This window comes from Sorex araneus, chromosome X (genome assembly GCF_027595985.1).
Source record: "Sorex araneus isolate mSorAra2 chromosome X, mSorAra2.pri, whole genome shotgun sequence".
NCBI classification, from domain to species: domain Eukaryota; kingdom Metazoa; phylum Chordata; class Mammalia; order Eulipotyphla; family Soricidae; genus Sorex; species Sorex araneus.
The window spans coordinates 13,858,384-13,886,207 of NC_073313.1; the positions used below are offsets into that span (position 1 = coordinate 13,858,384).

The following is a 27,824-nucleotide window of genomic DNA, read 5'->3' on the forward strand; positions in this document are numbered from 1 at the left end:
TCCTGTCAGTGCTCAGGGGACCATATGCGATGTTGGGAATCAAACCCAGGTTGGCCACATGCAAGGCAACCACCCTATGCCCTGTGCTATCGCTCCAGCCCCCACCTCTCAGTATTTGTATTGCAAACCATAATGTTCAAAAGGAGAGAGTGAGGAATTGAGTGAGAGTGAGTGAGAGATAGAGAGAAGGAAAGTGCCTTATTGTGGCAATTATTTCATTATACACACATATCAAATTCTGTTGTATACCTGAAACAGAAACAGTGCATGTATGTTATATCTATAAGCATTTCATTTCTTTTGCTTTATTTATTTGGGCTACCTTGGGCCACAGCTGGCAGTACTCAGGAGTTATACCTGGTGGTATTTGTGGGACCATACGTGGTACTAAGGAACCATTGAACCCAGGTGCATGCAACACAAGCATCTTAACCCCCGTACTATCTCTCTGGACCTGCTTTTAAAAACTGAAAAGAAAATTAAAGAAAAAAGTTGGAATCTTGCTTCCAAAAGAGGTAGCCAGATAAGTTAATAAGACAGACTTAAATGATGGGGATTGGTTTTTACTTTATAAAGAGCTCACGTTTTCAAATGATAATATTGAGAATTGTTTTTAAGCATCTGATTAGGCCTCATTCTTTTTGCCTCAAGTGTCACAAATGGCACTTATTCTCACAGCCTCTGCATCACTAATCACCATTTCCTGAACTGTGCCACTTCCCAAAGAACCATCTTTGGAACCCAGCATAAGGAAAGTAATCAGACTTCTTGATTTTTCTTTATGGCAGGCTAACTCTGAGTCCCCCTTGCACTGAGATGCACAGCTCTAGAAGAACATTCGTGGGCATACAAAGCCTAAGTGAATTCTCTTGCCTATTGAGCCTATTTTCTTTCAAGTCCACCCTTCCACTGGTTCGCAGCCCTACTCTTTCAGACAAGTAGTCATCTTGCACGTCTGACCTTGCAAGAGTGGGGGTGGATGTCTGCATACTAATGAAGGAATAGAAGTTCTTCACAGAGTTCTCCGATTGTTCTTTCCTCTTTGATCACCTCCATCCAGAAGCCCTAAAAGCAGCTGGGAGAACAGAACTTTTCGGTACAGGTGGGTTAAATGTTCAAAAAGACTGAGCTTAGAGGAATGAACTCATAGGCAAAGCATCATGAATGACTTGAGGGATTCAAAACAACTTTCAGAGGTGGGGAGAGAGTGCCAAGTGATGGAGGACACAATTTGCCTGTAGGGAGCCCAGGGGAGCCATAGCACCACCTGGTTTCCTGAGCACCCCCGGAAGCAACCCCGAAGCACAGCACCAGAAATAGCCACAGTGACTGGTGGCTGTTGCCCCAAACTAAAACATATAAATATGTATATATGTAAAACTATATGCATATACACATACATATGAATATCGAGCTCTAGAATTAGAATCTTATTAAGATATAAGCACCATAGGATTTCACTCAAAGGTGTGAGGTACATAAAAAAACGGGACAAATAGGTGAACTGAACAAAAAATAAATAAGATTTGGTAATCTTGAAGGTCTGGTTCCACTGCTACTGAGAATTCATCAAGTGAGACATGGTGAAGGGTTTACAAAGAGTTTTACTGGCAATACCAGCATGTTGGAAGATGGTGGACTCATGTCCTCCACAAGATAGTGACAAGAAGAGGGTTTTTAAATTTTTTATTTTTATTTTATTTTATTTTATTTTGCTTTTTGGGTCACACCTGGCGATGCACAGGGGTTACTCCTGGCTCTGCACTCAGGAATTACTCCTGGCAGTGCTCAGGGGACCATATGGGATGCTGGGGATCGAACCCAGGTTGGCCGCGTGCAAGGCAAATGCCCTACCCACTGTACTATTGTTCCAGCCCCGAAGAGGGCTTTTTTAAAAAATGTATTGAATCACTGTCACTTTCGCTGTCATTCCATTGCTCATCTATTTGCTCAAGCGGGCACCAGTAACATCTCCATTGTGAGACTTGTTGTTAGTGTTTTTGGCGTATCAAATACACCATGGGTAACTTGCCAGGCTCTGCCGTGCGGGCGAAATACTCTAGGTAGCTTACCGAGCTCTCCAAGATGGATGGCGGAATCAAACCCGGGTCTGCTGCATGCAAGGCAAACGCCCTACCCACTGTGCTATCGCTCCAGTTGAATCACTATGAATTACAAAGTTACAAAACTATCTCTGAAGGGATTCCAGGGGTACAATGTTCAAACACCCACCCCTTCGCCAGTGTTCACTTCCCTCTACCAAAGTCCCCAGCTTCCCTCAGAATGCCATTCTGATAGGCAGTTTTTTTTTTCCTTTTTTCCCTTTAGGCATGTTGGTTCACAATACTGCTACTGATCAGGGCATCATGCATATCACTTTACTTCCTTTCAGAACCCAAATTGAGCTTTCATATGACACAGCAATTCCACTCATGGGAATAAACCTTAAGGGGCCCCCAACATGATGTGGAAAAGCCTTTTGCATTCCTTATGCTCACTGCAGCGCTGCTCACAATAGCCCAAATCTGGAAACAACCCAAGTGCCCAAGAATAGATGAGTGGCTAAAAAAAAAAATGATACATATACACAAAGGAGTACTATGCGGCCATTAGGAAAGATGTCATGCCATTTGCTGTTACATGGATGGATCTGGAAAGCACCATGCTGAGTGAAAAGATGAGATGTTTTAATAGGGAAGGAGCAGGGAAGAAAGGGTGGGCTGCAGACCAGTGGGAACCAAAATGCACAATAAAACAGCTTATGGGCTGGTTCCCTGAGGCACATTCTAGCTTATCTACAAACCTAAACTAAGTTTATAACTAAGTTATAAACTAATTTATAAATTAGGACTTATAAACACCAAACCTTCAAAAGGCATAACTTTTCTTTTGTTGAAATGCCACATTACAGTAACGATTGTTAACTCCTCTATTCACACTTATCCTCAGATCAACTTTGTATTATTTTTAGTACTATGTCATTTACTTGGGCTGGAGCGATAGCACAGCAGTAGGGCAGTTCCTTTGCACAGAGCCAACCCAGATTTGATTCCTCTGTCCCTCTCGGAGAGCCCGGCAAGCTACCGAGAGTATCTCACCCACATGGCAGAGCCTGGCAAGCTAATCGTGGTGTATTCAATATGCCAAAAACAGTAACAAGTCTCAAAATGGAGACGTTACTGGTGCCCGCTCGAGTAAATCGATGAACAATGGGATTACAGTGATACAGTGAAACTAAGTTAGGAGTAGGTTTCTGGGAAGGACAAAATGAGAAGACTTTCCTAAATTTAGACTTTTAGGACAAAGGTAAACTGAGGTCAAATTATTTTTATCTTTAGGCTTTGTAGCAAGGAGAGTTATCCTAGTGGAACTTTGAGCTTTGGACTAGTTTCACCTTTGGATCTATATGGCAAAAATTAGTGGTTAGCAGGAAAATAGGGAGGACAGGTGGGACACAGGGGACAGCTGTTCCATGGGGAGCTTTGGCTAGTAGACACAGATTGCCAGCGATGCGCACCTAAAAGTGATATGTTCTGCTGAGATTCTCCCAGGTAAGTAAAAGTGACCACATGCCACCCAAGCACAAAAGCGCACTTGGTGTTTGATTAACAATGCAAAGAGCGAACACTTCTAAAAAGGATATCAATGTTTCAATAAGCGTCAACATCCTTCTGAATTCGACAAAAGCACTCAAGATGGAAGGTGTCAGCATTTTCTTCAGGATGAAAAGAAAGATATAATGTGGACACTGCTTTGAGTGGTAGGCTTGCATTAAGCTAGCCACACGTAGAAATGCAGACCAAGAGTGAGAAGAAATGTCTCTTACTTTTGCTACTTCCTCTGCTGGCAACCTCTGCTTTATGCTGCATTTCAGGCCTTGGTTCCGTTCCTTCCGCGCACAGAGTACTTTTGTGAGCAGCTCTTGCAATGCAAGGCAGGTCTACTGGCATCACCTTCCCTCCATCAGGCTATTCAAGTCTTCCTCCTTTTTTTTTTTTGCGTTTTGTGTCACACCCGGCGATGCACAGGGGTTACTCCTGGCTCTGCACTCAGGAATTACCCCTGGTGGTGCTCAGGGGACCATATGGGATGCTGGGAATCGAACCCGGGTCGGCCGCGTGCAAGGCAAACGCCCTACCCGCTGTGCTATCGCTCCAGCCCCCTTCCTCCTTTCTGATGGAAGTCTCAGGTTCAGAGTACCAACCTGAGGATTTTTCTCTCCTTCTGAAGTTCGACATTTCGCTGCTTTTGCTCCTTGCTTGCATGGGCTTCGAGAAATGGGTCCCATTCTCTGCTCCTCTGCATGTCAAGCATTCACCCCCTGGCTTCTTGCAGAACTGTTTCTTTATCTTTGGTTTTCTCTATGTAACTTACAACGGCATGTCCAAAAATCATTTCTTTGCACATTTCTCCTGCTTGGAGTTCTTTGAGCTTCCCGACTCTGCGCTTGGGTGTCTGCCATAAACTTCGGGCAATTTCCATCATCCCTGTTTCACATACTTCTCCTGTTCCTTTCTCTCTTCTGGGATTACCATCACATACGTATTTCACCTTTGGTAGTTCGCTCCCTGTCTCCAGATATTTGCTTCAGCCTTCTTGAATATTTTTGTTCTCTTTGCTTTCTGATGTTGAGGGATTCAATTTGCTCTGGCCTCTAGGCAGAGTCTGGCCCTTATAGCCCTCAGTTGTGTCCTGTCTACTAATAAGCTCTTCAAACACAAACTTTGTTTTGTTGCAGTGCTTCTGCTCAATTCTTTTTGGTGTTTTCTAAAAAGATTTCTGCATCTCTGCTTCCATTGTCCATCTGTTCCTGCGTGCCTATTTTACCTATCAGAGCGCTTAGCATTTTAATTATAGTTCTTTCAATTACTCAGTCTGATAATTGTAATATCCCTGCTATGTCTGGATCTGATGATTGCTTTGTCTCTATAAATTATTTTTTTTTCTTTTATGCCTTTTGGTAAGCTGTATAATTTTGCCTTCATAGCTGCACATGATGTCCTGGATCAAAGGAACTGCTATTAGCAGGCTTTTAGTAACCAGGTGATCAGGCTGATGGTGGCAGGCCTGGAATAGTCCTACAATTACTTTCAAATTTGACGGCATCCTGGGTCTCTCTACATTGCTTCTTATTTCTCCCACTGTTTTGAAGAATTCCTCTAGCTTTACGAGAATCCATTTAGATTAATAAGATTAAACATCTATAACTATCATTTGAACTGAGCCCAAGGTAATCTGTGAAGTGGACAGTCATGAGGAAATGAACCTCCACAATTGCAGATTAGTTAACACAGCAAGGAGATTAGAAGTTGGGGCGCTTCTACCATTGGAACGACCCTCTTGCCCCCTCATACTTCCAGCTGCGGTTTGTTAGGTTGTGATCTCACCCCAGCAGCTGAGACTCCAGCTTATAATGTCAAAGGCTTCCTTTCCCTCTTTCCCTGCTGTTAACCTGAGGGAATTTTTCACCAATATTTCTAGTGGGAGTCTGGCCAAGTTCCTGGAGAGAAGTCTTGCAATATTGAGGCTCCCCCTCGCCCCCATGACCGGGATCCCCAGGAGTTTATAGCTGTCAGTTGGCAGCCATTTGTCATTTACAGCTCCTGTCATTTCACCTTTTATACAAGTTCTGCCCTTGGGTTGCCTATGGGCTACTGGCATTTGCCTGTGTCTTCATCCTTGGGGTGGTGTCTACATCCTCTCCTCTGTTATATACACCTGAAGTTATTAATTTGACAGTCTTTCACTTTATCATTGTCACTGTCATCCCGTTGCTCATTGATTTTGCTCGAGCGGGCACCAGTAACGTCTCCATTGTCGAGACTTGTTCCTGTTTTTGGTGTATTGAATATGCCACAGGTAGCTTGCCAGGTTCTGCCATGCGAGCGAGATACTGTAGCTTGCCAGGCTCTCCGAGAGGAGCGGAGGAATCGAACCCGGGTTGACCGCATGCAAGGCAACTGCCCTACCCACTGTGCTATCGCTCCAGCCCATGTCAGTCTTCAGGTTTTCCTTTTGTTTGGGGGCCACACCCAGCAGTGTACCACGTGGTGCTGGGGATTGAACCCAGGTCTCCTGCATGCGAAGGAAGAGCTACCCCTATTGAGCTGTCTATCACTCCGACTCCAAGGCTTTTTACTTGGGAGATGGAGTGGCAGCTCCTGAACTGAGCATTTTCAATGGTGCCAAAGATGGAACCCAGGGCCTCACATATGCAAAGCGAATGCTCTACCATTGATCCACACCCTCGCCCCAACTCAGTGCACTTGGAACCAAAGAAATGCTGTTGGAAATCTCAGCAAACCAACAAAGAATGGTGGACATGCACAGAACTTACAAAAATCGTTGAAAAACTTGGCCTTGTAAAAAGCAGTGGTCGGGATCCCAGCAGACCTCACCTTAATCTACTGCCCAGAAGCCACCAGGTTCAACTGATGAGAGATGCTCTAGGGGAAATGAAGGCAATGGAGGCCTTGAGCAATATACCCTTCTGGCAGATGGGGAGCTTTGTGGAGAAGGGAAGTAGAAGTGAATGCGAGAAGGGTTTGCATTGCAGGGTAGTAGCTTCTGGTTCTGACAGTGGGTAGGATTGAGATAGTGTGTTTCTTGTTTTTGAGTATCGTTCTTGCTATTCCTGCTATGTTGGCCCACAGGCCAAGGCACTCAGGGTTCAGGTGATGCTGGGCACAGAAGCCAGGGGCATGGGCTATACCACGTGAGGGCACATACCTAGGCCTTAGAGATACCGAACTGTCGTCATTTCTTTGCTTTTATGGTTTGGGGGCCATACCTGGCCATACCTAGGGACACAGCTGGATTGGTGCTCACTCAGAAATGCTCAGGGGACCCTGTAGTGCCAGGGATTGCATTATGGGCCTCCTGCATGCAGAACGTGCATGGCAGCTCTACGAGTCATTTCCCTGGCCGAGACAGAGTTTCTGATGGCTTCTTGAGGCTGCTGGTTCCAGGACCATACTTCTGAGTTGCAATAACCAATAAAATTAGACCAGTGAGGCTACAACAAAATGAGAGTGGACAAGAGCAGAGAAACGATGTGAAAAGTAACCGGAACAGGTCTCGCTACCCTGAGGCCTTGTGTTGGGACCCCACTAGAGGGGAACAGAGAAGCTATGAGGCCGGGCGGCTGCAGGGAGATGGGAGAAGTCAGCCGTGCCTGATGTCTTGGGAGCAGGAGTGGAAGAGCGGAAACTGCACCTGGAAGGAGCTGCCATTTCTGCCCACACCCCACATCCACCTCCTTCCTCCAGACCCAGTTATTGCTCATTTCCCAGTCCAATCTGTGGATTTCTGCTGGAAAAATGATGGTGCTCAGGCCACTCCTCTGAAAGACCTGAAAGAGGAGAGAAGAGGAGAGGAGGGGAGGGGAGGGGAGGGGAGGGGAGGAGAGGAGAGGAGAGGGGAGGAGAGGAGAGGAGAGGAGAGGAGATCCAGGACCTCTGGATCCAGAGTCCAGCACAGAAGACACTGGAGACAGTCTTTTTCTTTAATTTGGGGTCACGCCCGGCAATACTCGGGAATCCCCCTGGCTCTGCACTCAGGAATTACTCCAGGTGGTGCTCGGGGACCTTATGGGATGCTGAGGATCGAACCCAGTCGACCTCTGCATGATGAAACCCCTTCATGAAGCCGTGACTTTAGCCCCGGGCATCAAACCCTTCGTCCCGCAAGATGTGTAGGCTATAAAGAGGAGCTGCAGAGTATGACACATCCAGGCCTGCCACCATGCTGTCTCCCACTCAAAAGCTTCAGTTCAGTTGTGTTCTACAGACGGTCTAGGAAAGCATTGCAGGCATTGTTGTTCTGTCACATCCCTTACCTCGATGCTCCCTTACCTTGATGCTTCCCAGCGCGGAGTCCATGGGTTCATGAGGAGCACTTGGGAAGCTGGCAGACATGCCAGTCCATGCGCCTCACCCCAGACTACTGAATTAGAATCTGAGGGGACGCCTAAGGACCCTGTCTTAACAGCTCCCAGGTGGCTTTTCCAGAGGTCGTCTGAGATGTTGCGGACCTCAAAGAGAACAAGTAGTCCATATATGCCACCTACCAATCTGGACCCGTGGACTCAATCCTTGTTGTACTTTAGGATCACTTGGACTTGCATAAAGATAGCCAGTGCCGGGGCTGGAGCAAGAGCACAGTGGGTAGGGCATTTGCCTTGCACACGGCCAACCCGGGTTCGATTCCCAGCATCCCATAGGGTCCCCCAAGCACCGCCAGTAGTTCCTGAGTGCATGAGCCAGGAGTAACCCCTGTGCATTGCTGGGTGTGTCCACAAAACGAAAAAAAAAACCACCAGCCAGGGCCTTTACCTACTTTTAAAACTCAGTTCTTGTCCAAAGTGATCGTTTCCAACTAATATTGTCATAACGAACCATTCACATTTTAACTGTCCACCCCCTCCCACACTTGTGGTAATTTTTCTGCATCTGTCTTGCAAACCATAATGCCTACAGTGAGAGACAAAGAAGAGAGGTGCCTGCCATAGAGGCAGCTGGGTATAGAGGGTGGCTTGAAGGGGTGCAAAACTGGGGACACTGGTGCTGGGAAATTACACTGGTGGAGGGATGGCAGTTGGAACATTGTAGGACTGAAACCCGATCATGAACAGCTTTGTAGTGCTCTATCTCATGGTGATTCAATTAACAAGGTTAAAACATAGCCAGAGCCAGGGCTGGGGCGGTATTTCAGGGGTTAAGGTGCTTGCCCCCCGCCACGGCCAACCCCCGTTCTATCTCTGGCTCCATCCCTAGCACTGCACGAGGTTCTCTGAGTACTGTCCGGAGTGATCCCTGAAATCAGAGGCAGGAGGAGGAACTGAGCATGTTCAGGTGTGCCCCCAGCAAAAAGATAAATAATAAAAATAGCGAACTCTTGGGACCCCACTGCCAGAAATTTTCACTGCACGGGGCAGGGATGGGGTTCTAGTGACCCTAACGTGCAGCCAGGCTGAAGAAGAGCGGGAGTGTGGCCAAAGGACTGTCAGTCTGTGCGCCGTGCACAGCTGTGCTTCCTGCCTCTTGCTCTTCTCGCCCTGGCTGCTCAGCCATGCTCTCTCCACGTTGCCAAAGCTGTTTACTTGATGACTATTTCGCCCAAACGCAGCTTCTCCAGAACCACTCCAGGTTCTCTTCTCTCAACTCCCTGGAGCATCTTACCTGCACTTTCCTGAGCACTGAATGCTCTGCTACCTTCAGCCATCACTTCCCTGTTTTGGGTATTCTGGGCCACAGCGAGCCCCGAGAAGAGTGACTCACTCATCATGGTCACAAAGCCAGCACCGGGGACCAACTAGGCGGTCTCTCCGGAGGGAAGGCAAGAGCGGCCTTTGGAAAGAGCCACATTTCCCTTTCAAACCGCTTCAGAACCTGCCGCAATGACAGGCTTTGGGTTTTGTATTTGTGTCTGAATTGCCTCTATTTTCTATTTAGGCGTATGCGTTTAGAATAAGAAAAGAGAGCTCATCAAGATTTGCAATTTTAGTCCTGTCATGTGTCACCCCAGGGGAAGTTAATTCTGATTTTGGTCTCCAATACCCAAGCACAAATTGCAGTTCCCGTAATAAGATGAAAGCTCGGGGAAAATAAGCACCCGGGGCTGATGCAAGTAATGTGTTTGTCTCGGGGCTGAGCCGCAGAGCCGGTGTTCGCAGGGCCTGTCACCGCCAAGCCTTTGCAGCCACCTTTGATGGATGTGCTAATCTTGGGGGGGTCACCACGCTGGCCTTGGCAAAGCGCTGCGATCACTTATTGAAAAGGAAGCTGGTTTTTGCAAACGGACCATTCCATCCACTCCCAAATTTTCATTCTCAGAAATAGATTTGGTTATGAAAACCGTGTTGCGGTGCAGAGCCCCGGCTCCATCCTACCATGTCTAGAACAGAGGAGACACGCAGGTGAGCCGCTCGCTGGCGGGGTGGCAACGGGTGTTCCTGGCTCTCGGTTTCGTGACATCCTAGCTCTGGAGCGATAGCGGGGAACAAGAATGTCAGACAAGGGATTTCAGCGCATCACAGGCACTGCCGAGCGTCCGCGGGGAGGCCCGAGCTGGCCCTTGGCCCGTTCCAGTGAAGCACGCTTTATTGGAACAGTCTTTACCTGCGGCTGAGGCCATGCGTGGAGGCGGAGGAGGGCATGTTCAGCCCGGGAGGCCCTGGGAGGGCGGGCACTGCACGCTGGCCTCTCCTGGCCCGCTGGCGGTGGGCCTGGCTGTCAGGGGGCGCACTGAGTTTGGGTGCGAGAGGCTGACCTGTGTCAACAGCGGGAGAGGTCGGCGGGGTGAAGGATGACAATGGAGAGAGAAAGGCAGGGAGCTCGGAAACTTTTAATGACCTGGACTCTAAGCTAACGAAAATAAAAACCCACAGAGGCAGATGCAGGATACGGCCAGTCTTAGGTGAGGAAAAAAAAAACCCTCTGCCGGCAACGCCCCCCCCCACCCTGCTGACCTGTGGGGGAGCAGAACAGCACCCCTAGCCCAGGTCCGGGGCATGCGGCCACCGGGGAGGGACCCGCCCGTTTCTCAGGCCATTCTCTATGCAGGGAGGGGGCCCTGGAGAAAGGGGACGCGGGGAGGCGGTGGGGGGGCAACGGAGCGGGGCCCCTGAGGCCGCGCTCAGAACTTGAGGGGGATGACCGGCCAGTACTTGGGCCGCTTGCGGTCGCAATGCTTGTCAAAGGTCAGCTGCATGGCCGCCTCCATGGCCTGGATCTTGTTGGCGCTGTCCCCGTAGAGGCGCTGCATGTCCTCCAGGCGCCGCTCCCAGACTCTGCTGTCGGGTGGCTCTGCGGAGCGCTGCGACCAATTGTGGTACAGGTCGTGGTCGGCGTTCACGTAGTCTTCCAGGCGCTTCTCGTCCAGCAGCTGCTGCCGCTCTGTGGACAAAGGGATGGGCAAGAGAGTGGTCACCGAGGGCTGGCGCGATAGTACAGCGGGGAGGGCGTTTGCCTTGCACTCGGCCGACCCGGGTTCAATTCCCAGCATCCCATAGGGTCCCCTGAGCACTGCCAGGAGTATAACTCCTGAGTGCAGAGACAGGAGTCAGCCCTGGGAATGGCCGGGTGTGACCCAAAAAGGAAAAAAGAGGGGGTCACTGAGATCTGGCGTTGCTCATGGCCGTGAGAGGAGCAGCAAGAAGTCACCCCTTCGCTCCCCAGCTTTCCCTTCAGGCACACTGGACCCGCCGAGAAGCCCAACAGAGTCCAGGGCACGTGGCTGCTGTCCACTCTGTTAGGAAGCTTGCTGGGTCCCCTGCAGTGGGAAGACCGAGGGCCTGAGCAAGCGCATTCCACTGCACCTCCCTAAGGCAGCCTCCGAATGCAGGAGGCACGTGGCCTCCTCCACTCTCCCCCCCACGCCTCCCCACCCAGGGCCCTGCTGAGAAGCACCGACTGAACTCAGTCTGTCCAAAATGCCGCCCCTCGCCAGCAGAGACCTGCAAATCTTTCCCGCAAGTCACGCGTGGCAAGAACAAGCCTGTCTTGCCGTCAAAGGGCAGCGGGGGTGGGTGGGATGGGGAACCCCGATGTAACCTGGAAAAGAGTGCCAGTCTGGGGAAAGACACCGGCGACCAATGGTGCCTGCACACCTGTGGGACACGCTGAGGCTGGACAGCGGCGCGAGGGAGAGGCTTTCTAGAACATCTGCAGTCCGTCCAACACGCCTATCCGTAGGTACTACTGTGACCAAGAGAAGAGCCGCTAGATGGGAGGGAAGACGGGCACAGGGAAAGCCAGAGGATGCTGTGAGTTATTCTGACTGAAAGTCAAGTATCAAAAGGACAACACGTGTATGGACGGAGGCACAATGGTGAGTGAATGAGTATGAATGGGCAGATACTGACAGAACGTCCAAACTCCCGCTCTTCAGAGACCAGAGCACTGCAGTCTGAAGAAAGGAGTTTTCTCCCCCTGGGTGGAGGGGCCGGAGCGACAGTACAGTGAGTGGGTAATGCATTTCCATCCTCGGCATCCCACAGGGTCCCTCAAGCACTGCCAGAAGTAACCCCTGAGCATCACCGGGTGCGACCCCAAGAGACAAAAGAAACCCACAGATAAATAAAATAACCCTGGAGGGGAGACTGCAAGGATTCTGTCTGGCCACATGGACGCACTCATCTCTGTCTTGTCTCTGATTTATTATGGAAGGCAGTAATATACAGCCAAGCCAAATGGCTGTCAAACAAAATCTAATATAACTGCTATCTCGTCTTTGGAAAGCGTACAACTGACTCACCGTGAAATGCAGAACTGAGCCAGAATATTGGGCTGACAGGAAAAGAATGAGAAAGCAAGAAGCATTTCTCATTTTTGGTCTGGGCAGCAAGTATAAAATAGCAGGATGCCGTCTGTTCTGTCCTCTGGGAGGGCACATTCTATGCCCCCAGGAGTATTTGTTTTGCAGATGTGGCATTCCTGCATTTACCGGGGACAGCCGAGCCCCTTTGGCGCTCTCACCCAGAAAGCTGGGCTTCCTGGAGCACGGGCCTCCTTGCCCCGACCTTTCCCGAACTAGGTGGCCTTACGCACAGACCGTGTGCCTTCACAAACGCCTAAGTTCCTCTCTAAAAGCGGAGCACACGGTGTGCTGTTTTCAGCAACACAAGGAGGAGAACTGCACCTTTTGATTTTTGCATCTTGCTTTGGCTTGGCATGTGACAGGGTTCTAATGCTGCTTCTTTCTGCTTCCCTTCTGAGCAAGGTGAGCTGCCAGGCATGGAAAGGGTAACACAGACAGCACGTGGTGCCTCGCTGCCAAGGGCTACGCGCACAGGAGTGCTGCTCTCTCCCGCGGGTTCGCAGCGGGCCAGCAGCACCTGTCCAGCCCTTCTGGCTCCTTCCCGCCCGGGCTGCCTCAAGAAACGTGAGGCCTGGCCCTTCTCCCCCAACTCCCTGCCTTGCAGGAAGTTTGTAGGGGTCCTGGGGGAGAAATGGGTGTGACGCTAGAAGTGTGTCTCCTCACTGACACTGGGCTAGCAGCAGTTGACCGTGGCTCGCTATCGGGAGGGCCAGTGTTACCGTTACTCACCCTGAGGACAGCTGGCTGCCACAGAGCTGGCGCTCGGGAAATGACCGCCCGAGCTGCCTGAAGGCCCTGCTGAACTTTTGCAAACAGCTGTCTCTTGCAGATGCTGTTAAAGAAAAATGATGACTGGGGTGGTGTTGGCCTTGTGAGAAACCACCAACAGCACTGTAAACGACAGACTCTCAAGAAATAAAAAAAAAGAAAAGAAAAATGTTGAGAACCTTAAAACTGAATCTCAAACCTTCCAAGGTCTCTCTGACGGGGCCCTTCTCAGCCAATATGGGCAACACCTGATGGAGGTGGTGACAGTTTCGGGGTCGGCTGAGAGCCCCTGGGGGGAACAGTATCACGGGAAGTGGTCTGGCCTGCGGCGCAAACACTAGGGTACCCACGCCCCGGGAGCCCCACGCAGGTCAGCTTGCAGGACGAGCGCTCGGCCCATGAGTGTCTCCGCGGGTTTCCCTCCGACCCACCGGCTCTCTGGGGTGGCCTCTGGGAATGCCTTGAGCCATGGGAATGCAGGCAGCACCGCAACAACTAGCGGTTTCTGGCACGCCTTCCAGACTCAGCCCAGGGCCCGGCACGGTGACAGAGTGATGTGAACCCTGAAGCCCGAAGCACCCCGCCCCCGGCCATGTCTTCTCATGGATGGCTTGTCCACCTCGCACGGCATCTGCGGCAAACACTCGGGGCAGAACTCGCCCCAGTAGCTGAGGCAGAGGTGCACGCTGAAACCCAGATTCCAAACTGTCCACTCGGGTGGACTCAACTCCACCAAGCCGATGTCTCCCCGCCAGTGTAGCAATGTGCCCGGGACCCATGCACAGCAGCACAGCGTAACCCCGCTGGCCACCACCCTTCCGAGTCCAGAGTGCCTCCTTTAGCCCAGGACTTCCCTGGGAGCCCTCCTTTGCCAGCTGGCTGGCTGGACCCCTCTCTCCACGACTCAGCAGCTGAAATAACCGTGGGCCTCACCGGGGACAGTTCAGCCAGGCATCATTTTTTTTAGTGAATCAGTTACAGACTTACAAACTTTCGTGCTTACATTTCAGTCATACAATGATCAAGTACCCATCCCTCCACCATCCCCACCCCATCCCACCCCGCCTCTGTGGCAGGGCATTCCCTTTAGCTCTCTCTCCTTTTGGGTGTTGTGGTTTGCAATATAGGTATTGAGTGGCCATCATGTTCAGTCTATAGTCTACTTTCAACTCACATCTCCCATCCTGAGTGGGCCCTCTAAGCACCCTTTACTTGGTGTTCCCTTCTCTATCTGAGCTGCTTTTTCCCCCAGCATATGAGGCTGGCTTCCAAGCCATGGAGCAATCCTCCTGGTACACATCTCTACTATTCTTGGGTGTAAGTCTCGCATTCTGTTACTTTATATTCCACAAATGAGTGCAATCTTTATATGTCTGTGCCTCTCTTTCTGACTCATTTCACTTAACATGATACTCTCCATGTTGATCCGCTTATATGCAAATTTCGTGACTTCATCTTTTCTAACAGTTGCATAGTATTCCATTTTGTAGATGTACCAAAGTTTCTTTAACCAGTCATCTGTTCTCGGGCACTCGGGTTTTTTCCAGATTCTGGCTATTGTAAACAGCGCTGCAATGAACATACAAGTGCAGATGTCATTTCTACTATACTTTTTTGCCTCTCTGGGATATATTCCCAGAAATGGTATTGCTGGTCAAATGGGAGCTCAATTTCTAATTTTTTGAGAAGCATCCATACTGTTTTCCAAAAGGACTGAACCAGTCGGCATTCCCCCAGGCGTCATTTTAAAGCTGATTTTGTTTCTATTCCCATCTGGGCTTAAGCTACTGGGTAGCCTGACCACATTTTGACCCAACAATGACTCCCCAAACAGAAGCTATAAATATCTGGATAATTCCTATAAGTACCTGGATAATAGTGACTGTGTTAATTTTTTTTTCAGGGGGGATGTCTTCCATTGAAGTACTGGGAATAGAACTTGGCAAATTCTGTGGACAGCGGCTTGAATGAAACACAAAGCCTCTTCCTAATCAAGCTGTAAACATTTTCCCCAAGAAATAACAGCAAACATGGTCTTCACAACAGCAAGCTTCACAACTGACTACCATCTGTCATTAGTGATGTTACCACTGGAGCCTTAAAGAGTGTGTGTGTGGGGAACTCACCATATAATGACGCCCTGTGACATCATCAGGAGATGCCAATCATTACAGCAAAAATGGGCTTTTTGCATCTCCCATGCGGTGCTCGGGCAGTTTGGGGACTCTGTCCACTGATTCTTAGCCAGTGGGGTCAGCTGTTCAGTGTGAGTCAGAGGGTGTGGTGCTGTACCCGTGGACCGTGAAGGACACCCTGACAGTACTGAGGGGCCTCTGGGGACCATATGTGGTGCTCAGAATCAACCTGGGCTGACTGCATGCAAGGTAAGCACCCTACCCGCCCGACTCTCTCTCCACTTTGGGTAGAATTTGACGTGAACAAGGCAAGAGGCAGGAATAGAGGCATTGCTCATCTATAGCCCGGATTCAATTGCTTTTTCCCCTTGTACAGGAATACCGCATTTCATTACTTTACTTCTACCTCACTCCTATCAAGCTTTTCTTGAATAACTATGTCAGGTTTATTTGGAATTAGTTGGCAACTCCAAAAGGCCTCATCCATAATTATAACTTCTATCGCTGTGAACCACTCTGTGACTAAAAGAGTCACTCTTTTGAACAGGAAAAGCATCTTTTCCTACTTCCTGCTAAAGACCACAGACCAAATGCTGTGGGAGTTTTCCTTTTGCAAAGCTGGAATATTGTCTGAAGCAAATGCTGTCAGAATTTGCTGTCACCAAATTTCTCTCATTCGGTTCAACTTTTTAATTAGATGGTAGTTATTCTGTATGTTTTAGGTAAAAAGAGAAACACTTCTTTCTATAGAGATCAAGGAAATGTCTTCTGGCGGGGGGAAGGAATAGATTAGAAGTGACAGTGTAGAGAGTCTTGGGCATGTAGGTGCCATGATTTTGTATATCAAAACCATGAATGTCAATGCCACTGTAACCATGTTGTCTAAACTACTGTAAAAATTTCAAACAAAAAGAAATGTATGCTATATGTAATAGAAGGCACTGTTTTAAATATAATTGCTTGGACAATATATCGAACTATGGAAAAAAAACCCAAAATAGAACTAGTATACGACCCAGTGATACCACTTTTTGGCATCTATTCCCCAAACACTGGAACACTCATTCAAAGGGATCTAGGTATACCTAGATCCCTTTGAATGAGTAGATAAAGAATGAATAGATAAAGGTTCACTGGCACATTTAATACAATAGTCAAGATATGGAAACTATCTAAATGCCCAACTATGGATGAATGGATCAAGAAGTTGTGTTGTATATACACAATGGAATACTATGCAGCTCTAAGAAAGCACAAAATCGTGCAATCTGCAGCAATCGGGATGGAAAGAGAGCAGCTCCTGCTGAGTGCAGTCAGTCAGAAGGAAAGTGGTAGACAGAGCGCGCTCTCTCATCTGTAGGACTTAAAGATACACAGCCAGGGAGTGACAGAGGGAACATGATGGGAGAACTGAGCCATACAACTGAGGTGCAGGGGTGGGGGCTTGAGAGGAAGGAGTGTTGGGGTCCTTGAGAGAGGGAGGTGGGTACACTGGTGATGGGTGGGGTGTTGGAATTATGTGCATGAGAAATCATTATCAATAGCACTATAAACCACAGAGGCCAATAAAAAATTTAAAATTGCTTGGAGATACTGTCTAGTATTATTTCTAATATTATTAAAGTCAGCAGATGAGTCAAGAGTATAAGAAAACAGGGTGCGAAGTTTACCTAAGAATCTCAGGTAAAAAACTTGATTGACCAGTTCCTGACATCCACTGGGGGAAAATTTATATAACTGAAGATGAAAACAAAACCTTCCCATTGCCGCTCCCCTGTGGTTCTGTTTAGTAAAAGTTATAGGCAAAATATGTAATTAGATCTCAATTAAAAGAAATGTTAATCCTGGCTACTGGTTAGAGTAGAGGGGTCGGGATAGTAGAGTGGGTAGGGCAATGGCCTTGCATGTGGCCAACCTGGGTTTGACCACTCGCACCCTTATGGCCCCCAGAGCCCCCCAGGAGTATACTGAGCACCATACCCTGGGCACCACAGGGCATGACCCCTAAACCAAACCAAAGCAAACCCCAAACCAACCCCCCAAACCCTGTGGCTATAATAGAGGAAAACATTTGTATACTTGTACGAAACACACCAAATGTCAAGACTTCGGTTCACCAAAGTTATGGGGAGCATAAAAAAGCAACCTGAGATCTTTGTAGCAAGTGAGGAATTAAAGAGGGGCCGAGATAGTACGGCAGGGTTTGATCCAGGGCGCACCCTATGGGCTGCCCTAACAGAAGGGACCTCGAGCCAGGAGTAAGTGCTGAGTACAGTCAGGTGAGTCCCCCCTCAAACACAAGCCAAAGGAAATGAAAAAAAAATGACCAAAGGCCAATTCCTGCTTTCTCATGGGATGCCCGTCACCCCAATTCTCCAGTCCCAGGGACAGAGGCTGCTGTGAGTGCGGGCTGAGCCGTGCGTGCAGCCAGCGTTTAGGGGTGTCTAGTCCAGGCTGCTTCTCCCCGGAAGGAAGCAGAGTAGCTGAAGACGCAGCTGGCTTGGCGCCACTGAGTTGGGAACAGTAATTTCAGGGTCCAGCAACTTTGTTTTTGATTTGGGGGCCGCACCTGGCAGTGGTCGGGGCTTCCGCCTGTGTCTCTGCTCAGGAATCACTGCTGGTGGGCTGAGATGCCGGGGATCGAACCTGGGTTGGCTGCAGAGCAGGCAAGCACCCTAGTCTGCTGTACTGGCCCCAGGACCTACCAACTTTGGGAACAAAACCGCGACCCTACACTGGTGCTTGGGTGTGGCCTGGACTCGTGTGTGCCCGCGGCAGGAGCCGGAAAGAGACAGGGCAGAGAGGGGCAGCCACCGGGCGCACTTACTCCGCTCCTCCTGGTGCCTCTCAGTCTGCGCGAAGTAGTCTCGGAGCTCCTGGGTGATTTCCATGTTGCTGACATCACATTCTACCCCTTCGGAGTCAGATGATGAGGACACCCACACCGATGACGCCGACGCTGATGACGACGACGACGACGATGATGCCGACACCTGGCTTTTGCGCTGTGGCCGGGGCCGCATGGCGCTTCTCGGTGGGGAGGAGCTGCGCTGGGAGTCGCAGTCCTCCACGTGGTGGCTGCGGTGCTGAGGAAAGTCCCCATCTTCGGCATAGGACGTGTGGGCGAGATCTTCAGCAGCCGAGTACCAGAGGGCACTGTAGTAAGCCTCCAGGGCCTTCCAGTAGGCGAGCTGGTGGCTTCGCATCCACGTCATAGCCTGGTGGTAATGCTGCCAGTACCGCTCGTAGGCGGGGTGAGAAGCCCACCTCCTCCTGGAGGCCGCCGACCTGGCCTGCAAAATGAAGGAAGCTGGAGGGGACTGCGAGAGGAGTCTGCAGGGTGGAATCAACTGGCCCGCGTGAGTGCCCGGAGAGCTGGCAAACCCTCCAGGAAGGCTAGGGGGCAGGGCCACGGCCCACAGGCAACCCAACAGGCACCCTGCTCTGGAGGCCAGGGAGGGGGGGACTCAGGCCCCGCTCCAGGCGGCACAGGAAGGGACAGTGACCACTGGTTGCTGGAAGCTGCAGGGACAGGTCAGGTGCCATGGCCACTTGCTGCACCCTCTCCTTCTGCTATAGTCAAACGGGAGGCTCCAAGTTAGAAAGACTCCCCCTCCTGATGCCTGCTACCTGTCGGCTGAGGGCCACATCTCAGGGCCTGTGACAAAGGAGGCCCCCCCGAGGCACCCAAGGGGGCTTCTACTTTCCGTTTGCGGACATGCTGCCGTGGTCTGCTCCAGCTTGGACTGAGGACCGCCAGACTAACACGGCCCAGGTTCCCTGACACGGAAAAGAACTGGCTTACCTTTGCCGACATCTTTGATGGCGAATGTCCAAGTACCGGGGCACTAGCACAAAAACAACAGGAGAGACATCTGGTGAGCATGGGAGGGGGGCACATGCAGACACCCAGAGCCTTTCCCTGCCCCCTTCCCCCATGGTGCTGTGCTGCACGACCCTGGCAGCGGGAGGGGCGCCCTTGGGGCTAGACAGTGGCTCAAAGTTAAGACAGTGGAGTTCCCGGTTCAAGGACTGGCTTCCTGATGGATAAAGGAAAGTGCATAGAAAGACACATGCACGTAGTGTGGAGTTTGTATAAATGAATTACACGCAGCCTTGTAAGCAATACTTAGGAAAGTGGAACATTTCCCCCTGCCTAGTTAAGCCTGGCTTCCGGGAGATTTGAACGCAAGAGAGTAGATGCTGCCAACCCATTTGAATTGGGTCTTGCCTACGAAAGAGGCTTCGAGGGGCTGGAGGTAGGTACAGCGGGTCAGGTGTGTATTTGCCTTGCATGCGGCTGACCCGGGATCGATCCCTGGCATCCCATATGATTCCCCCAAGCACTAACAGGAGTGATTCCTGAGTGCAGAGCCAGGAGGAATTCCTGATCGTTGGCGTGTGTGACTCCCCCCACCAACCCCCCCCAAAAAAAAAGAGAAAAAGAAAGAGGCTTCAAAATCGGTTCTCTCTCCAACCTGGCTGTGCCCTGCGCCCTAAGCAGCGCGCCCTCTTCAGGCCAGGTTTTGCACAGCCCCAAGCCCAGCAGAGATTTAAAATCCCCAAACCTGGGAGTGCTCCAGGCCGGACCATGGCACCTTGGCAGGAGGGGGCTGCAGTGCGGACTCCCGTAGTCTTGTTGGACTGCCCGGACTCCTTCCTCCTGCACACCTGCTGTCACATCCAGAGAGCGACAGCAGGAAACAACACCTACAGCCCAGGCTTAAACCTACAGCTGGACCTTCTACCACGGATTTAAAATAGTCACGCACTATCTTTCTCAAGTTTTCGGTCCCCATCTGGCAGTACTCAGGGATCACTCCTGGTGGTTCTCAGAGGACCATGCCAGGCCTTGAGAATGCAAAACATGTGCTCCAGCTTACTGAGCTCTCTCGGCTGAAAGAATTTTTTTTTTCCTGTTCAGGGGTTCAGAACTCAAAAAAATCCCCAGCTGACACCAGGATGCACTTAAAAAAAAGTTAATCGTATCCTGAAATGCACGAGAATTTCACCATCTGAAGCAACTGTACTAAGTCACCGTGAGACTGAGCCAATGGCTACTTCAGTTTGGAAACTTTGGAAATCAGATACCCACGGCGTCCTAGTTTTCCTACTGCACTTAATTATAAGCTAGAGTTTTCAAATCCCCAAGCCTTAAGAAGTAGACTTGACTTACTTTGTAATCTCCATCAGATATTTTGCTATGGTTAATGGTGAACACCGAGATGTTCAATTTATCACTTCTTTCTAAGGTTTAGCCTCATGAGGACTAGTCACGGTTTTTGGCTTTTTGGGTCACACCCAGTGACACTCAGGGGTTACTCCTGGCTCTGCACTCAGGAATTACTTTTGGCGGTATTCAGCGGACCATGTGGGATGGCGGAGATCTAACCCGGGTTGGCCACATGTAAGGCAAACGCCCTCCCCACTGTACAATGGCTCTGGTCTGCTATTCACATTCCTTTTCAATAAGGTAAGTCTTTACATACGACACTTCCAAGAGGGTGGCAACGGCCATCTGTAAATCTAGTGCAAATGGCCAACATTTCTTCCCCTCCTTTATTTGGCGGTGAGCCACACCTGGTGGTGCTCAGGGATCACTCCTAGTGGGGCTTGGGGGACCAGATGGGGTGCCAGGGGATCATCAAACCCAGGTCGGCACGCAAGGCAAACACCCTACCCGTTTGACTATCACTCCAGCTCCAAACAGCCCACATTTCTTGTTGGCTGCTCGACTTACAGGAACACTGGCAACGTTAGTTAAAGTAACCCAAGTGTAGTGAATGTAAACTAAAAATAACAACTGACAAAAACTAACAACTGCACTGAAAATATAAGTGTAAAATAAGTTCACGTTACTTTTCAACTATAATTTAAAGGTTGAAAACATGACTAATTACTTGAAAACACCCGTTAACAGCTTTCTAGGCTACTGAAGAAATATTAAAAGTCAATACAATTAAGGAACTAATGACCTGGAGAAGTTCAAGTAACACAGATGCGATGAGAGTAGAAATCAGTACAAATTTCAGTGGCTAATTCCCTCTAGCCAGGTTTCGGATTTCTGTCCGTGAAGTCCTGGGAACCGTCAAGAACCGGTAGCACATCATGATCACATGTCAATACTGTGTACATCTTAGTCAACCCTGCTTCTGAGATTAGCAAGCAGCCTATAAAGTAAGAAAGCTGAAGAGCCAGGCTTGGGGCGAAAAGGACAGCGGGAGGGCACTTGTCTTGCATGTGGTGCACCCAGGTTCCATCCCTGGTGTCCCAATGTGTGGGGACGCCCAGGAGGAGTTCCTGAGAGCAGGCCCAGGAGTTACCCCTGAGCACAAGCGGGTGTGGCCATGAAACACAAAACTAAACTAAAATAAAACCAAACCAAAAAATGGAGAAAAATCTAGGAGACATTGGTGGGTCTTCTGGAAATTGAAAGTGTTCATTTTTTAGTTTGGGGGCCACACCCAGTGGTGCTCCTGGCTTACTCCTGGTTTGGTACTCAGGGATCACTCCTGAAAGGTTTATGGGGACCATATGGAGTGCTGGGGAATCGAACCTAGGTCGACCTGAGCAGGGGAAGCACCCTACCCACTGGACTACCTCTCCTGCCCTCCCTGCTGCATTTTATACAAATAAGCTTAATCCCTGTACTCTCTCTACTATGGACTACGATTATTGATTATGGGGTTGGGCGCCACTCCGGGTGGTGCTCAGGGCTTACTCCTGGCTCTGTGCTCAGGGATGACTCTTGGCAAAGCCTGGGGTGCCAGGCATTAAAGACTGGTCAGTTCTTGCAGGCAAGCGCCCTACAAGCTATACTAGAGCTTCAGCCCCAGAAAATCAAAGTTCTGAATCAGACATCGAAGTCTCGTAAATCAAAGTACCAGATTTCACAGAACCAAATCACTGAAAGCATCACTTGTCCCCAAAGTGGGAAGTGTGACAGTCTCGAACAGGTAAAAACACACAGCACTGAACACGGCTGAGGGCATTGGGAAGATGTGCTGGTGTGTAACTGGGAAGCCTGGCTTCCAAAGGAGGGCTGTCAATGGCCTGAGCGTCCATGAGAAGGGTTCCGAGGCTCTGTTTCAGGGGGGAAGCAGTTGGGGAACGTGCAATAAAGCAGACAACTACTGGAGTTCCAAGTGGCGCCCAGCAGCCTTCCCCCTGCTCCAGGCTCAAAGGGGCACAGCCCTGTTTGAGGAGAGATTACTTATCCATGCTTTTAATCCAACAAATCACGTGCAAGAAGTGCTATCAGATTCTGTGGCCTCAGAGATCACCCGTACTATACTTTGAGCACTTTGGCAAGAGGGAAGGCAGACACCAACCTCCTTCCCCTAAGCTGAGGTAACTCAATAAAGTCAAGGCGGGCCAGAGCCATAGTACAGCGGGTTGGGCTTTCACCTTGCATGTGGCTGATGTGGGTTCGATCCCTGGCATCCCATATGGTCCCCTGAGACCCGCCAGGAGTGATTCCCGAGTATAGAACCAGGAGTAACCCCTGAGCATCGCCAGGTGTGACCGAACAAGCCAAAAAAAGAAAGTCGAGAGCAGCATTGAGACCTGGAGCCATTCCGGCCCACTACTATGTTTTGTGATCACACCCGACTGGGCTTACTCCTGGCTCTGTGCTCCGGGATCCCTCCTGGTGGTGCCTAATGGACCACATGGGGAGCAGCGGATTGCACTGAAATTGGCGGGTGTGCAAGGTAAGGGCCTTACGCCCAGGCACTAGACTCCTGAGACCAAAGCCAGGAAGGAAAGGTGAATTTATGTTAATGAGGAGGGATAAGCATCTCTGGCCCTGAGGTGATTCAACGCAGGCAGCAGCATCTTGGCAATCCAGATCATCAGAACCAAATCTACTGCCATTCTCCAGTGAGCTTAGAGTCTGCAGGTTACAGGAGTTTTATGCTCAGTGCACGCTCGGCTGTATTATTTTCCCTTCCCCAGTTCTGAGACCGAATGCATCAAACCCTTCCACCCTGTCAAGTATTTGTAAGGTTCTGAAAATCACGTAGACATTTATTTGATTAGAAACAGTTCCGGAGAATGAATTACGAAGTAATCAATTCATTTCTTAAAAACAACCAGACAAGATGCAGCAAACTATGGAACATTCTCGCATAACAGATTCTGCTAGAGGCCAATGCACCCCAGCAGCAAGCAACAAGGTTCCGGAGTGCCTCAGCCCTGCCAGAGGGGTGACATCCCCTTCCTGGCCAACAGGCATCGCTTAGCTCTCTCAAAACGGGCCCAACTTGCTTCGAGAAGCCGGTTACACTTGCCACACAGCTCACTCAACGACGTGGGACGCCACGGTGGCAATCACAGCTGGCATCCAGGTTCCATTTCCGGACCCCACAACCATGCCCAAGAGAAGCCAACATAGCCCCAGCAGGCAGAGACGCTCTTCCGGTCGCCTGGTCTTTCCTTTTCACCCCCGCGCCGCCCCGTGAGCATCTCCTGCTCTTTGACGGGCCTCTCCGCGGCCGGCACTGCTCCTTTTCTCCCAGGGGAGAGGAGCTGAAAGAAAAGAGGTTGGCAATGGCAGGCCGGCCCGCAGCCACAGCACTACCAAGCGGGCGGTTCTCCCAGCGAGCACAAAGGCCCAACAGTCCAGCCCCAGCTGAACCCCGGCGAGGACAGAGAGCGGATTCATTGTCCGTCCTCAACCACCCGGGAAAGGAAGGAAAAAAACAGCGTTGATGTCATTCAGTGGACCGCCAAGGCCCGCAGGCAAAAGACAGTGTCTCTGAGCCATACACTTACCCATATGCAGTCACTCCTCAATGACTTTTTTATCCCGGAAGATGCCTGTTCCAATGCATAAATATACATGAAGAGCAACACACAAGAGCTTTGTGGATCTCAGTGCATGAAATGGGACTGTTTCCATCCAGCGGGTAAACAATCCCACAAATAAGGAATGAGACTTTGTTATAAGGTGATGGCATCGTATGTCCTCTTTGTAGCCTTACAAAAGACACGGTCGAGGCTGCCTCATGGCAGCCAGACAGGAGAAAACCACATATTTCCTTCCAGACAGTTCTGAACCCTCTCGCCTCCCTTCCGCGGGGGTCCTGGGAGCCAGAGCCCCGGGAAGTCATCGTCTTTGCCTCCTGCTGAGAAACCCACCGGAAGTCGAGCCTGAAATAAAAGTGTGCAGGCCAGAGCCCAGACACGCAGGCCAGGCTTCCCGCCATTTGGCTCTGGGGGCCAGCTAACGTGGGGGGAGTTGCCACTGCAACTCCCAGCCTTGCCACTGCTTCAAGGCAGAAAGAAAGGGGTCTGCAGGACAGCAAAGTAGCATACACGACGGTGACGTGTGGCAGTCAAGGGAATCTCTCCACACACAAGAACAACCTCTCAGCCAACGCTTCCAGGACTGCACACAAAGGAGACACTTTTGCAAGCAGGGTAAGGCACCAGATGAGGTTTGGGGGGGGCGCTGCTTCTACCCCCACTTCCAACTCGGCTGGGGAGTTCATTCGGCACTCACGGGCGCCCTCCTGTGGCGTTGGGTAGTTCCTGCTTACTATCTTGCGTCCCCAAGAGGGCTTGAGGGTGAGGGGCTTTCTTCAACCCCTCTGGATGCCACATCATCCAAGATCCATTTTTCACATCTGTTTTTTTTTGGGGGGGTCTGTGGCCCATACCTGACACTGCTCCAGGACTAGTCTGAGTACAGTGCTCAGGAGAAACTCCCACTGGTACTGAGGGCCTGTGTGGTGCTCAGGCTCCAATTCTGACCTCTGGCATGCAAAGCATGTGCTCAGCCCGCTGAACTGTCTGCTGCCCCCCCCAAATGCACCTTTCATCCAGAACCAGGCCCCCATCAGTACCTGGGGGGAGGGCAGAAAGCCTGTACCTCTGTCTCTAACAGTCACGCTGCTTAAAACCAATGGACTAGGGAGGTGAAAATCACTTTCAATTCCTCTGTACAGCGTGCCCGCCCCCAACCGCAAGTCCAATTCACTCTTTGGAAGTTGCAATAAGAATATCACAAAAGAAGGCACGGCAGGGAGGAGACTCAAAGGCTGGAGCTAACAATTCTTCTTTCTTAAATAGAAATAACATTCCACCCACAGCTGGGCATTGTTTGCTTTGTCAGCAAGGCCTAGGGATTTGTGAATACATTTATTCCCAAGTTCACCAAATCCCCATGTGACCAGGGCCCGGAATCAGAAGTGAAATATGAGGCCGCCCCAAAACAAAGTTTCCCTCTGACTCATGAACACAACAGGCCATGGGAGAGCTGGAAACTGGGCTCCCAGGGAAGGCTATAAAATAATAGGGTTGGGGGGGGAGGGCGGGGAAAGAAGACAGTCCTGGAGTTCAAAGCAGGAAAGAGATGAAGTCCCTCTCCCGCCAAGCACACCACCGGTACAGCAGAACCTAGTGGGGCAAGACAGGAAAATAGCTGGCAGGGGCCGGAAATGCAAATTAGGAGTGTATTAAGTCCAGGGCTGCACGAGGCTCCCGAGCACCGTGCAAGCTTTGGCACCTCGCACCTGCACGCACCCCATCTGGCAAACCACAACTTGTGGAAAGTGGCTCAGACCAGTAGGTTTCAGGCTTTGGACTTCTGTTATAACACACATGTGAAGTCCACATTAATCTTGCTTTCGAATTTCGACCGCCCTCGTCATCTGGTCAGCCCATCAATTCTACAGTCGCCCGGAATCTCTGACCCATTTATTTAAAGTTTCCGATTTTTCCGCCCAGCATGAAAAACCGCAGCGCCTGTGTCTTGCCCCTTGGATACTGCCTGCTATTTCCTGGCAACGGGTGTGTACTCAGTTTACCAACCTAAACTTGTGGGGCAGCAAGGAATTCGTACCGCGGCTACAGAGTTCCGGGGCTTTCCGAGAACTGGATACAGAAATACACGCGATGTTTCACAAAGCTCTTTCCTGGGCCTCCGACGTTTGATGCAGTCGAGTTAAACCCCTTTTCGGTGTTTCTGGGTGGGGCTTAGCACCAACGGAGCTCATGCATTCTGCTCGCAGTGTGAAATCTAAACGTCTGCTCTAGCCCGCCTGGTGTCCCCAACCCCAAGGCCTCCCGCAGGGCGCTGTACTTCCTCCGAGTCGCCCAACGTTGGATCCCAAACGTCACGCGCCTTCAGCATCATACAACGGTGTATTTCCCGGCGGGCCTGCCTTCCCTCGCGCCCAGCCTGTTTCTAGCCACCTGACAAGACAGGGTTTCTGTGCAGAACCCCCAAAGGGGATTTGGCTCTTACAAAGTGTTCTGGCAGAAACCGTGTTCTGTGCAGTGGGAGGCGACTTTCAGCTCAGCGTCTACTCTCGACGGCGCTCAGGGAACCAAGGAGTCTGGGGATGAATGAACCCCAGGCTTCCACGCACGCATGCGTACTCTAAACTGTATTTTTTTTTTCGTTTGGGGCCACAGCGACAATGCTCAGGGCTTACTCCCGGTTCTGCAGTCTGGGGATCACTCCTGGCAGGTTCGGGGAATCCTCTGTGGTGCCAAGGTCGAACCCGGGTCCCCCACAAGCCAAGGCAAGCTCCCTAGCCGCTGGGCCACCTGTCCTGCCAAACCCCCCTTCAAGGGTTATCCCCAAACTCCCAGCCAGAAGGCCAGCAGTGCTCCCGAGCATCTCTCCACGGTACTATGGCCTGGAGGAGTTAGAAGGGCGGGCAGGGCCGACGACTGGGCCGGGCCTGGGGTGGCACTGTGAAGTTCACCCCTGCACGTGGGAACAAAGGGGTGGGCACCCCCTGCTCGGGGCTGGCGGAACGCACTGCTCTAGGGCCGCTTTGGCATACAGGCTCGCCTTCACCGACCCACTCCTCGGCCAAAGCGGGCCGCGACCTCGCGCCTGCGCACGTCGGGTGCAGCCCCGGATGCAGGCGCGCGTAGACGCGCCGTCGGCCAAGTTCCGCCCGCTCCCCCCTCCCCCCCGCCCGCCTCCTCCCAGGGGCCCAGGGAAAGGAGGGACGCGTCGACGACGCGAGGCTGCCGGGGGCGCCGACGAGACGCCACGGCGTCCCGCTCCAACCCGAGCCCAGACGGCCGGGCTCGAACCCGCCGAGTAGCCGTGCCTGCAGGGGCCGGGTTCGAACCCGCCGTGCGGGGATCGGGGGAATCGCCCACTGGGCCGAGAGCACCGGGCCCCTCCCACGCCATCGCCGAGCCCCCCCCACCCCAACCCCCCTGACCGGCCGCGGGCTGCGCCCCCCGCGCCCCCCAGTCACCTCGTAGCGGCGGCCCGGGGGTCCCGCGCGGGGAGGGGCGTGCTCTGTTGCCGGGCGACCGGCCGCGCAGCTTCCGGCGGGGCGGCGTCGCCGGATGTTCCCGACGTGACGTCACGTCCGTCCGCCCGGCGTCGCCGGCGGGGCCGCGTCGCGGCGGGTTCCGCCCTCGGGGCGGCCCGTGGGAAAGGCGCGCGCAGGCACCGCCTCCCGGAGCCGGGCTGGGCGGGGACGATCGGGTCTCGCACCCCCCTTCCAGCCCTCCCCAGGCCCCCCCTTCCTCTTCCCTGGTATTTGGGGGCCACGCCCGGCGGTGCTCGGGGCTGACTCCGGGCTCTGCCCGCCGGGGTCACTGCTGGCGGGGCTCGGGGGTGGAGCC

The 27,824-nt window shown here is 51.4% G+C and overlaps 1 protein-coding gene across 1 annotated transcript; it reads right to left on the minus strand.

The window, feature by feature from the left end:
• Positions 1 to 10,227: 10,227 nt before the first annotated feature.
• On the minus strand, positions 10,228 to 27,580 carry GEMIN8 (gem nuclear organelle associated protein 8). The gene is made up of 4 exons (XM_055121745.1): positions 27,449 to 27,580; positions 19,027 to 19,069; positions 18,049 to 18,514; positions 10,228 to 10,895 (listed from the first exon to the last, which is right to left on the minus strand). Exons 2-4 carry the CDS (start codon positions 19,036 to 19,038, stop codon positions 10,636 to 10,638), a joined length of 738 nt encoding a protein of 245 aa, XP_054977720.1. The 5' UTR covers positions 19,039 to 19,069; positions 27,449 to 27,580; the 3' UTR covers positions 10,228 to 10,635.
• Positions 27,581 to 27,824: the final 244 nt, after the last annotated feature.